This window comes from Cervus canadensis, chromosome 12, assembly GCF_019320065.1.
Source record: "Cervus canadensis isolate Bull #8, Minnesota chromosome 12, ASM1932006v1, whole genome shotgun sequence".
In the NCBI taxonomy this organism is placed as follows: Eukaryota; Metazoa; Chordata; class Mammalia; order Artiodactyla; family Cervidae; genus Cervus; species Cervus canadensis.
Window position 1 is genome coordinate 76,806,336 of NC_057397.1, and position 13,411 is coordinate 76,819,746.

Here is a 13,411-nt window from a genome sequence, read left to right on the forward strand (position 1 = left end):
CCGGTGTGGGAAGCGGCAACTCGTTCCAGCGTTCTGGCCTCGGAAGTTGCGTGGACAGAGGAGCCTGGCAGGCTGCAGTCCGTGGGGTCGACTGAGCAGCTCTTTGTGAGGTGTGTGGCTTTACATCACGAGGACAGTCGCACACAGGACCATTTTGACTAAAGATGAATTTGTTCCATAAAAATAAGACTTTCGGAGCACCGTTCCCACTTGTCACCACTAATTAAAATAGAATTGCTGTTCTTGTCTGTAGAAATATACACAGAATATTAATTCATTTTGCCATAAAGAAAGCGGTGAAATCTTAACGGCCCCATCTAGAAAACCTTTATCATCATCAATATGGCTAAAATGCATTCAGAGCTTAAGGTGAATTGGGCCCCGTGAGTGAAGCATTTTGTGTATTGTCACACTTAGGCTGTGTAGCAGCTCCCCAGGGGCACTGTCTTCATCCCCAGCGATGCTCGGGGAAGCAGTCAGGTAGCTGACAGGTGTGCAGAGTTAGGATTTGAAGCTACCTTTGCCTTTAATCTCGTGATTTTAAACCAGTGTAACTCAGGCAGTTGACATTCTGTGACTTCTGAGCCCAAGCAGCTTAAGAAGGCCTGGCATGGCTGCTTGGCTTTTAACAAGAGTCAGAAAGATAATTCAATGGAGAATAAATAGTCTTTTTAACAAAATGGTGCTGAGATAACTGGATAACTGCATGCAAATAAGCAGTTTGACCCTCGCCTCATGCCTTCTAGAAAAATTAACTCAAGATGGATTATAGAACTAAATTTAAAAGCTAAAACTATAAAACTCTTAGAAGACAGCATAGGAGTAAACTTCCATGGGCTGGTGTCAGGCAGTGTTTCTGACATGTGACCCCCAAAGCACAAGCCACAAAAGAGAAAAATAGATAAATTGGACTACCTCAAAAATTAAAGCCTTTGGGACTGCAAATAGCCTTGAAGAAAGTGACAGAACAACGCATAAAACGGGAGAGTTAGTTCAGTTCAGTCGCTCAGTCATGTCCGACTCTTTGCGACCGCATGAACCACAGCACACCAGCCCTCCCTGTCCATCACCAACCCCCGGAGTTTACTCAAACCCATGTCCATTGAGTCAGTGATGCCATCCAGCCATCTCATCCTCTGTCGTCCCCTTCTCCTCCTGCCCTCAATCCCTCCCAGCATCATGGTCTTTTCAAACAAGTCAGCTCTTCCCATCAGGTGGCCAAAGAATTGGAGTTTCAGCTTCAACATCAAAACGGGAGAAAATATCTGCAAATCATCATCTGATTAAGAACTTGCATCAAAGAATATATAAAAGATGCTTAAATTCAAGTAACCTCATTTTCCAGTGGACAAAGCATCAGAGTAGATGCTTCTCCAAAGAAGATATATAAATGTACATCAAGCATACAAAACCATGCTTAGTATCAGTAATCATCAGGGGAATGCAGATCGAAACCACTCTGAGACATCTCTTCACACCCACTAGGAGGGTCCTGATGAAGAACAGACGGCAAATGCTGGAGAGGACGTGGAGAAGTTAGAGCTCTCCCACTTCACTGGTGGGAGTGCAGAGCGGCACAGCCACTTTGGGAAATGTCTGGCATTTTCGCAAAAGATTAAGAAGAGTTATTATATGACCCAACGATTCTGCTTCTTGGTGTATATCCAAGAGAAAAGAAAACATGTCCACATAAAAACTTGTACATTATGTGTACATAATGAGGGATGGGGATGGAGAAGTGGGGAATGATCGCTAATAGTACAGTGTTTCCTTTGGGGTGATAAGGTATCTTAACATGGATTGTAGGGATGGATGTACACCTCTATGTATATACTGAAAACCATTGCATTTTGCATGTTGAATGGGTTAGTTGTCTGGCAAGTGGATTATATTCTGTAACATCTTACAAAAAAACCTAAGCAAACTTTTTGGCCAACCCAATGTATTAATAATATTCTCTCATTATTATTAATGTCTTAATATGCTAATGAAAGTGTAAGTAAAATTCTGGCAGCATCTGCTTCCTTCCTCTTGAGCTGTGTGTCTCAGTGTCCAGGGCGTCTCGTGGGAGAGGCTGTGCTGACGGAGGGGCACCCAGCCCAGACGTCCAGCCCGAGCCGCCGTCCGCCTGCGGTGCGTGACGGACCCCGAGCAAGGCTGGCGGAGGAGCTGCCCCGCTGAGCCCCAGGCAGTCTGTGGAGCTCTGAGACACGATTAGTGCTGGCTTCCTAAGAAGATTGTTTTACTGGAGTGTGGTTGACTTACAGTATTGTGTTACTGTCTGGCATGCAGCAGAGTGATTTGGTTATGCACATATATTAACATGTGTGTATGTATGTATACATGTATATATGTGTGTGTTTACATATTATGTGCTACGTATCTATATCTGCTAATCCCAAGCTCCCAGTCGGTTCCTCCACACACCTTCCCCCTTGACAACCACGAGTCTTTTCTCTCTCTCTGAGTGCGTTTCTGTTTCACAAATACGTTCATTCGTGCCATGTTTTAGATTCTACATATAAGGGCTATCACATGGTATTTGTCTTTCTCTTTCTGACTTACCTCACTTAGTCTGATAATCTCCAAGTCCGTCCATGTGCTGCAGATGGTATTTCATTCTTTTTTATGGCTGAGTAGTGTTCCACGGTATACATGTACCATATCTTCTGTATCCATTCATCTGTCAGTGGACATTTAGGTTCTTTCCAAGTGTTGGTTATTGTAAATAGTGCTTCTGTGAACGTGGGATGCAGGTATCTTTTTGAATTAGAATTTTGTCTGGATGTATGCCCAGGAGTGGGATTGCTGAATCTTAATAGCTTCCCTGGTGGCTCAGCTGATAAAGAATCTGCCTGCAATGCGGGACACCTGGGTTCAACCCCTGGATTGGGAAGATCCCCTGGGGAAGGGAAACGCTACCCACTCCAGTATTCTGATCTGGAGAATTCCATGGACTGTATAGTCCATGGGGTCGCAAAGAGTCGGACACGACAGAGCGGCTTTCACTTTCATGGCACCTCTATTTTTAGTTTTTTGAGAAACTTCCATACTGTTTTCCATACTGGCTGCACTAATTTACATTCCCATAAGTGGTGGTGGTTTTAAGTCACCAAGCTTTGAGGCAGCTTGTTGCATAGTAAGAGATCATTGGACCAAGTAGTGAGTCAAATTATTGTTTTAACACCATGACTACATGTTGACACTAAAATCAAATCCCGGCAAGGCTTTGTGGTAAAGAGAAGAATCTGGGCAGGAATAGCCCTTGATTCTAAGGGAAAATGGGGTCAGAAGACCTTCAGGGTTGCGGGGCATGTGTAAATGGTAGGTGAGCCCAGCCAGGCGGGCTTGGCAGCTGGTCTCTGCTGAAGCTCACGTTGGCAGCGGCAGCTCACCAGCCATTTGTCCAGCGGCCACCAGCCCCTCAGCAGGAGCCCTGGAGGGCTGGCCGTTTGTGTCTCTGGTTACACGAAGTGACCCAGCCAAACCTCTGTCCCGCTGTCCTCGCCACCCCCCTCAAAAGGAAGGTTGCTGAGCTGGAAGGGACAGTGTGGTTGGACAGCAGGTGAAGGCTGGGCGTCTGTGTCTGTATCTTAAATGGAGAGTGTCCGTCAGGATGGAACTTCTGACTCACCTTGTCTCCATGCGGGGTCATTCTAAGGGTGGCTCCCCGCCCCCCCCCTTTTCTGGCTGCCCTGTGGCGTGAGGGATCTTGGTTCCCGAATCAGGGATCGAACCCACGCCCCCTGCAGTGGAAGGATGGAATTTGGTTCCCTGGGCTGTCTGGGAGGTCTAAGAGGGCTGTTTTTCACATACTCCCAGGTGAGTGATCTGTCACAGGGGAATGCAGAGAAATGAGTTTCATGTATTCATCCAGCAAATACTTCTTAGGACCTGTGATACTAGGAAACAGCTGTCCACCCCAGAGACAAGGAGCCTGGTCTCAAAAAAGCTCATAATTAAGTGAGCTGGTCATGCCTGCATGGATCTGAGGAGGCCTTGCAGGGAGCCCTTAAAAGTGGCACATGGTCCAGCTTTGTGGGATGGGAGATTTCCTCGAGGAATAAAGTCTGAAACCAGGAAACCAAGGAAGCTAGTTTCCCTCGTCTTCGCTCTACCTTCTTTGAGGGCCAAAGAAACGGAAGAAATAACGCCATGCCTCGGCGTTCTGTTTTCTAGATTCCCATTACCGATGCGGGCTCCCAGGTCTAACTCCATGTGGCTCTACTTTATGCAGTTTATTTCCAGGACCTTCTGGGATTCACTCACTGCCCCTTCAGTACTTTCCAACTGATGTGACAGGTCTCTTTGTGGGTTTCACATGTTTTTTGCCATTACCCCCTGATAGGAGGTGGCTCAGTGGTAAAGAGTCTGCCTGCAATGCCGGAAAACATGGGTTTGATCCGTGGGTAGGCAAAATCCCCTGGAGAAGGAAATGGAAACCCACTCTTGTATGCTTGCCTGGAAAATCCCATGGACAGAGGAGCCTGGCGGGCTACAGTTTGGGTTGCAAAAGACTTGGACACAACTTAGCGTCTAAGCAACAACTAAACAACATTGATATGAATATATTCTAGTTATCTATCCCTACAGAACAAATCACCTTCACACTGAGTAGTTTAAAACAACAGATGGTGTGTTATTTCTTCTGATTCTGTGGGTTTTAGGGCCATTCCTGTGCTGGGTCCCCCGGGCTCATTCGTACTGTTGCTGGGGGTCAGTGGAGCTGGAATACCCAACGGCCTCCTCCTCACGTCTGAGAGAGATGCTGGCCGCTGCCCTGGCCTTGTGGCCTCTCCACTGCCAGTAGGCTGCACTGGCTTCCTTACCCGGCCGCCTCAGTGTGGCGTTCCGAGGGGGTGAGAGGACATTGCACGGCCTCCAAAAGCCTTGCCTTGGAAGACAGTGATGCTGCTTCTGCTGTGTCTAGTGCTGCTCAGAGAGGTAGCCCGGGGTCAAGGGAAGGGGCAGTAGACTCAGCCTCTTGATGGGAGAAGCAGTGAAGTCACGTTGGGAAGAAGCATGCGAGGAGCTGTTGTGGCCGTCTCCTGTGAAGTGTCTTCAGGATTCTGCCCCTCGTGTTGATTATATGTGGTGGTTGTCCCTTCTTCTAAGAAGGGCCTGGTCGTGATTATGGGCTTCCGTGGTGGCTCAGATGGTAACGAATCTGCCTGCGATGCAGAAGACCCAAGTTGGATCCCTGGGTGAGGAAGATCCCCTGGAGGAAGGACATGGCAACCCATTCCAGTATTGCGTTAAACACGATTCTTACGGCTCACACGTACGCAGCTGCTCTGGCCCTCTGAGAGCACCCTCATCTCTAGGCTGAATCGAAGTACAGAAGAGGGCTGACTTGGGAAGAGATCTAAATAATACTCTTTTCTGCAGATTTAATTTTTTCATTGAAGTGCAACTACAATGTTATATTGTAATTACTGCAAATGAGTATTGTAATTTTTCTTGAAGATAATTTGCAGTGTTATGTTGGTTTCAAGTCGGCAACAAAGTGATTCAGTTATGCATGCATACATATCCTTTCTCAGTTTCTTTTCCGGTGTAGGTTGTTGCACGATATTGGGTGGAGTTCCCTGTGCTACACAGTAGGTCCTTCTCGTTTACTTACTTGTCTGTAGTAGTGTATGTGTTGATCCTAAATTAACCCTGATTAATCTCTGCCAATTAAAGAGTTCTAAATAAGGTTTCTAATGAGTTCAGTTGTATGCTAATACACTTCACGTGTGCCTGAGTGCTGCGTTGCTTCAGTCACGTTGCAGCCTTTGTGACCCTGTGGACTGTAGCCCGCCAGCCTCCTCTGTCCTTGGCATTGTCCAGGAAGGAGCACTAGAGTGTCCTGCCACGCCCTCCTCCTGGGGATCTTGCCGCTCCAGAGACTGAAGGCAGCTCTCTTATGTCTCTCGGACTGGCAGGCGGGTTGTTTACCGCTAGGACCACCTGGGTGGCCAGTAGATTTATAAATAAAGACTCTTAATCGCTTCATGGCCTTTTGGCGAAGATCCAGTATGGGATCTATTCTTACAGCATGTTAAAAAGCAGAGACATTGCTTTGCAGACAGAGGCGCGTCTGGTCAACGCTATGGTTTTTCCAGTGGTCATGTATGGATGTGAGAGTTGGACTATAAAGAAAGCTGAGCACCGAACAACTGATGCTTTTGAACTGTGTTGTTTGAGAAGACTCTTGAGAGTCCCTTGGACTGCAAGGAGATCAAACCAGTCCATCCTAAAGGAAATTGGTCCTGAATATTCACTGGAAGGACTGATGCTGAACCTCCAATACTTTGGCCACCTGATGCGAAGAGTTGACTCATTGGAAAAGACCCTGATGCTGGGAGGGATTGAGGGCAGGAGGAGAAGGGGACGACAGAGGATGAGATGGTAGATGACATCACCGACTCAATGGACATGAGTTTGGGTAAACTCCGGGAGTTGGTGATGGACAGGGAGGCCTGGCGTGCTGCAGTCCATGGGGTTGTAAAGAGTTGGACACAACTGAGCAACTGAACTGAACTCTTAAATATAAAAGCATACACTATGTGCTTAGAACTTTTTTTTAACAGAAATTTTTAATGACAGCAATCCAGTGAAGACAATAGCACATGTATTATTTTCCTCATTTATTACGAGTTTGAGGACACTGGTGCAGTAAAAAAAAAAAAAAGAAAAAAAAAGAAAACCAAGTCATTAGTTTGTGGGAGAGCTGTGTCTGAGTCCCAGTTCTCTTACTTCCCAAAGCTGTGGCCCTTTCATGGCTTCCAGTGGAACTCTGAAGGTTCTGGGAAGACAGGAGATGACTCAGAGGAGTCCCCAGAGCTGTTGGTACAAATTCATCCTGCCCTGAGGAAGGCACCATGACTAGTTAAGTATAACACTCTGTATATACATTGTCTTTTGTATCATTAAGTTGTTTTACTCAGACTCACATGTGGTTCTCACAACAGATGGGTGAAGCTATCATTACACTCTCCAGAGAAAGGAAGATTAAAAAAAGAAAACAGTTACTTGCTTTTCATCTCACAGTTACCACGTAACCATTCTGAATAAACTTAAATCTTGAGACTCCTGGTCCCGTGTTCTGGCCACAGGAGAACTGGGCTCCAAGTCTGAAAGCGTTGGCAGTGAGCACCGCGTGAGCACGCATCCGGGTGCGCGGGGTCGGTGCCCGTGTATGACGCGGTTTGTGAGCATCGGTAAACAGTGCGCGCCGTCATCCAGTGTTCCCATTTGGGTGAGGACTGCATTTTCTCATGGATGGAGGGGAGTTGTCTTACAGTGATCCCTAAGATTTCCTCCTGCTCTAGAGTGAAATGATGCATTTTGTGTTGTATATCATTGTTAGTTTGAGAAGATTATACAGTGGAAGTGACAAACAGATTCAAGGGATTAAATCTGATAGAGTGTCTGAAGAACTATGGACAGAGGTTCGTGATATTGTACATGAGACAGGGATCACGACCATCCCCAAGAAAAATGCAAAAAAAGCAAAATGGCTGTCTGAGGAGGCCTTACAAATAGCTGAGAAACAAAGAGAAGCTAAAGGCAAAGGAGAAAAGGAAAGATATTCCCATTTGAATGCAGAGTTCCAAAGAATAGCAAGGAGAGATAAGAAAGCCTTCCTCAGTGATCAATGCAAAGAAATAGAGGAAAACAATAGAATGAGAAAGACTAGAGATCTCGTCAAGAAAATTAGAGATACCAAGGGAACATTTCATGGAAAGGTGGGCATAATAAAGGACAGAAATGGTATGGACTTAATAGAAGCAGAAGATATTAAGAAGAGATGGCAAGAATACACAGAAGAACTATACAAAAAAGATCTTCATGATCCAGATAACCATGATGGTGTGATCACTCACCTAGAGCCAGACATCCTGGAATGTGAAGTCAGCTGGGCCTTAGGAAGCATCACTACCAACAAAGCTAATGGAGGTGATGGAATTCCAGTTGAGCTCTTTCAAATCCTAAAAGATGATGCTGTGAAAGTGCTGCACTCAATATGCCAGCAAATTTGGAAAACTCAGCAGTGGCCACAGGACTGGAAAAAGGTCCATTTTTATTCCAATTCCAAAGAAAGGCAATGCCAAAGAATGCTCAAACTACTGCACAACTGCACTCATCTCACATGCTAGCAAAGTAATGCTCAAAATTCTCCAAGCCAGGCTTCAACAGTATGTGAACTGTGAACTTCCAGATGTTCAAGCTGGACTTAGAAAAGGCAGAGGAACCAGAGATCAAATTGCCAATATCTGTTGGATTATCGAAAAAGCAAGAGAGTTCCAGAAAAACATCTATTTCTGCTTTATTGACTATGCCAAAACCTTTGACTGTGTGGATCACAACAAACTATGGAGAATTCTTCAAGAGATGGGCATACCAGACCACCTTACCTGCCTCCTGAGAAACCTGTATGCAGGTCAAGAAGCAACAGTTAGAACTGGACATGGAACAATGGACTGTTTCCAAGTTGGGAAAGGAGTACATCAAGGCTGTAACTGTCAACCTGCTTACTTAACTTATATACAGAGTACATCATGAGAAATGCTGGGCTGGATGAAGCACAAGCTGGAATCAAGATTGCTGGGAGAAATATCAATAACCTCAGATATGCAGATGACACCACCCTTATAGCAGAAAAAGAAGAGGAACTAAAGAGCTTCTTGATGAAAGTGAAAGAGGAGAGTGAAAAAGCTGACTTAAAGCTCAACATTCAAAGAACGAAGATCATGGCAAGTAGATGGGGAAATAATGGAAATGACAAATTTGTTTTCTTGGGCTCCAAAATCACGGCAGATGGTGACTGCAGCCATGAAATTAAAAGATGCTTATTCCTTGGAAGAAAAGTTATGACCAACCTAGACAGCGTGTTAAAAAGCAGAGACATTACTTTGCCAACAAAGGTCCGTCTCGTCAAGGCTATGGTTTTTCCACTGATCATGTATGGATGTGAGAGTTGGACTGTAAAGAAAGCTGAGCACCAAAGAATTGATGCTTTTGAACTGTGGTGTTGGAGAATACTCTTGAGAGTCCCTTGGACTGCAAGGAGATCCAACCAGTCCATCCTAAAGGAGATCAGTCCTGGGTGTTCATTGGAAGGACTGATGCTGAAGCTGAAACTCCAATACTTTGGCCACCAGATGCGAAGAGCTGACTCATTTGAAAAGACCCTGAAGCTGGGAAAGATTGAAGGCAGGAGGAGAAGGGGATGACAGAGGATGAGATGGTTGGATGGCATCACCAACTCAATGGACATAGTCTGAGTAGGCTCTGGGAGATGGTGATGGACAGAGAGGCCTGGCGTGCTGCGATTCATGGGGTCGCAAAGAGTCAGACACAACTTAGTGCCTGAACAACAGCAGAATGTTTGAACTGAAAGAAGGCCAGCCCCTCTGGATGCTGGGGTCAGAGGTGAGACTGTTCCACAGGGGCGGGTCAGGGTCATGTATGCATTATAGGCTGTAGAAAGGGTTTTGGTCTCCAGTCTAAGAGCAATGAAAAGCCATGGCATCGTATCTTCCGCAGGGTCAGACATTATCAGATTTGAATTTTTGCTTTTTTACTTTTTAATTTTTAAAAATATTCACTCCTGTGGCTGCCTCGCATATCATTTGCGGCCTGTGGAGTCTGGTTCCATGCCGGGGCTCAGACCCTGAGGGGACAGCGCTCACAGCCTCTGACACTGTTAAGAGTCAGCCGGAGCAGGGACTCCTGGGGTGCCCTTGTGCGGATGCGGGTGAAGCCTGTGCCCGGGGGGCTGTCTGCAGGTGGAGCAAAGACAGAATCTGGGAGCAGGGAGGGCTCGGGCAGGCGGTGAGCGGCGCTGTCAGGCGAGGGGGCCCTAAAGGAGTCATGCAGGTCACTGCCTCAGTTCAGGCCGCCTTAGCAAAAACGCTCTAGACTGGATGGCTTCAATAACAAACGCCGTTCCTCACTGTCTGGAGCCTGGGAAGTTCAAGTCAAAGTGCTGGGGGAACACATTTTGCCACCCGAAGATATCTCTTTGGTACGTGGATTACTTTGAGCTAAAAAAACAATCAAAGCCCAGAAGGACTCCAGAGGAAAATTTGACCTTTGACCTAAAAAAATGTAGATAGAGGACTTGTTCCAGGAAAGGCGCGCTCAACGTAGATGACTCGAGTCCGAGCTGCGTGCGCAGACAGGGAGGCACCTGAGGAAGTCTGTCTGTCCAGATTCCGCTCTGTGTCCCGTTGGCTCCGCACACCACAGCAAACATTTGTTTACCAAAAGTGCTTTTTTGTCTTCGTCTGAATCTCTTTCTTCTCTTTGAAGTCCTGAACCACGACCCCCAACATCCTCTCTTGACTTCGGTGGTGTTTAAGGTTAGGGTTTTGCCCGTTTTGGTGAGTTAATCAGTTTCCCGTGTCTCTCCCCCTGTACATGTTATTTAACTTTTGTATAACTTTGTCCTGTTAATCCATCTCATGTCTGTTTAATTCACAGACCAGCCAGAAGAACCTACAAGGGTACAGGAAACTTTCTTCCTCCCTAACGGTGCTCCTCACTCATGAAATAATCACTTCCCAAACTCCCCGTCCCTAAATTGTACCACATTTGTCTTTAGTGTTTCAACATATATAAATTTTGGGAAGAGAGAAGCATTAAGTCCATAGCAAGTAATCCAATGATTTGGGAAAAGGAATCATGCCTTTAGGAAAGAAATATGAGATGTTTTTTAGAGAGGGTGCAATTTGGTTAGTAACTCCCTTTCAAGAAGGCTAAACTGAATACCGAGCTTCCCAGGTAGCACGAGGTAAAGAATTCACCAGCCAATGCTGGAGACTCAAGAGATGTGGGTTCAATCCCTGGGCCAGGAAGTTCCCCTGGAGTAAGAAATGGCAACCCACTCCAGTATTCATGCCTGGAAGATCCCATGGACAGAGGAGACAGGCAGGCTATAGTCTGTGGGGTCACAGAGGCAGACATGGCTGAGCAGCTGACCACACACACACAAACTGATTACAGTTTGCTAAAGCTAGAGTTTTGGATTGCACTTTCAGTGTTCTTACTAATCACCAGGAAAAGATGCCTCTTGTTCACTTCTGAAGCAGCTCCTTGTCTTGACGGTTGCGTTTGGGGCAGCACACGGCAGCCACGTCTGTCTGTCTGAGAGCCTTGCTGTGACACTTCTCGGAGGCCTGGGAAGTGGGATTTCAACTGAGTGATTTTCCTTCTGTGTAGGTTTCTTTTTCTTTTTTTTTGATTGAAGTATAGTTGATTTACAGTATTATATTAGTTTTAGGTGTACACCATAGTGATTCCAAATTTTCATAGACTATTCTCTGCTGGAGCTTCCTTGGTGGCTCAGCCAGTAAAGAATCCACCTGCAATGCAGGAGACCCAGATTCAGTCCCTGGGTCGGGAAGATCCGCTGGAGAAGGAAAGGGCAACACACTGCAGTATTCTTGCCTGGAGAATCCATGGATGGAGGAGCCTGGCGGGCTACAGTCCGTGGGGTCGCAAAGAGTCGGACAGGACTGAGCGACTAACACTTTCACTTTTATACTGTATTTAAAGTTGTTATAGAATATCGCCTATATTCCCCGTGCAGGACGACATCTCCCTGTAGCCTGTCGTTTGTGCCTCGTAACCCCCTCCTCCGCACTGGTTCGCGCAGGCTGCCTTATTTCCTTTCCTCTCCTCCGCCAGGTTGATGAGCCCCGAGAACACGCTCCTGCAGCCCCGGGAGGAGGAGGGGGTCAAGTACGAGCGCACCTTCATGGCGTCCGAGTTCCTGGACTGGCTGGTGCAGGAGGGGGAGGCCACGGCGCGGGAGGAGGCGGAGCAGCTCTGCCGGCGGCTCCTGGAGCACGGCATCATCCAGCACGGTGAGCGGCCTTCCCTGAGCCCGGCGCCCGCGGCCGACGCGCCCTCCCTCTCCCGGCGCCCGCGGCCCGACGCGCCTTCCCTCTCCCGGCGCCCGCGGCCCGACGCGCCTTCCCTCTCCCGGCGCCCGCGGCCCGGCGCGCCTTCCCTCTCCCCGCGCCCGCGGCCCGGCGCGCCTTCCCTCTCCCGGCGCCCGCGGCCCGGCGCGCCTTCCCTCTCCCGGCGCCCGCGGCCCGGCGCGCCTTCCCTCTCCGCGCGCCCGGCGGCCCGCGCGCCCTTCCCTCTGCCCGGCGCCCGCGCCCGCGCGCCTTCCCTCTCCCGGCGCCCGCGGAGCCCGACGCGCCTTCCCTGCTCCCGGCGCCCCGCGGCCCGACGAATTCAGCCGAGACCGCCTTCCCTCTCCCGGCGCCCGCGCCCGACGCGCCTATCCCTCTCCCGGCGCCCAGCGGCCGACCGCGCCCTTCCTCCTCCCGGCGCCCGCGCCCGACCCCAGACGCTCTTTCCCTCTCCCAGGCGCCCTCCGGACCGGCGCGCCCTTCCTCTCCCGGCGCCCCGCGACCCGGCGCGCCCTTCCCTCTCTTCCGCGCCCGCGCGCCGTCGCGCCTTCCCTGAGCCCGGCCCGCGGCCAGACCTCTTCCCTCTCGCCGGCGCCCTGCGGCCCGGCGCGCCTTCCCCTCTCCCGGCGCGCCGCGGGCCGACGCGCCTTCCTCTCTGGCAGCCCAGCCGCCCGACGCGCCTTCCCCTGAGCCCGGCGCCCGGCAGGCCGCGACGCGCCTTCCCTCTCCCGGCGCCCGCGGCCCGACGCGCCTTCCCTCTCCCGGCGCCCGCGGCCGACGCGCCTTCCCTCTCCCGGCGCCCGCGGCCCGACGCGCCTTCCCTCTCCCGGCGCCCGCGGCCCGACGCGCCTTCCCTCTCCCGGCGCCCGCGGCTGACGCGCCCTCCCTCTCCCGGCGCCCGCGGCCCGACGCGCCCTCCCTCTCCCGGCGCCCGCGGCCCGACGCGCCCTCCCTCTCCCGGCGCCCGCGGCCCGGCGCGCCCTCCCTCTCCCGGCGCCCGCGGCCCGGCGCGCCCTCCCTCTCCCGGCGCCCGCGGCCCGGCGCGCCCTCCCTCTCCCGGCGCCCGCGGCCCGGCGCGCCCTCCCTCTCCCGGCGCCCGCGGCCCGGCGCGCCCATCCTCTCCCGGCGCCTGCGGCCCGGCGCGCCCTCCCTCTCCGGGCGCCGCGGCCGGCGCCCTTCCCTCTCCCGGCGCCGGCGGCCGGCGCCCTTCTTCCCGGCGCCGCGGCCCCGCGCCCTTTCCTCTCCGGCGCCCGCGGCCCGACGCGCCTTCCCTCTCCCGGCGCCCGCGGCCCGACGCGCCTTCCCTCTCCCGGCGCCCGCGGCCCGACGCGCCTTCCCTCTCCCGGTGCCCGCGGCCCGACGCGCTTTCCCTCTCCCGGCGCCCGCGGCCCGACCCAGACGCTCTTCCCTCTCCCCGCGCCCGCGGCCGACGCGCCTTCCCTCTCCCGGCGCCCGCGGCCCGACGCGCCTTCCCTCTCCCGGCGCCCGCGGCCCGACGC

At 51.0% G+C, this 13,411-nt stretch overlaps 1 protein-coding gene across 1 annotated transcript in view; it reads left to right on the plus strand.

The window, feature by feature from the left end:
• DEPTOR (DEP domain containing MTOR interacting protein) overlaps nt 1-13,411 on the plus strand; it is a 106,700-nt gene that overhangs the window by 64,594 nt on the left and 28,695 nt on the right. The window contains exon 4 of the mRNA XM_043483335.1: nt 11,680-11,858. Coding sequence (XP_043339270.1) covers nt 11,680-11,858 — 179 coding nt within the window. The remainder of the gene's footprint in view (nt 1-11,679; nt 11,859-13,411) is intronic.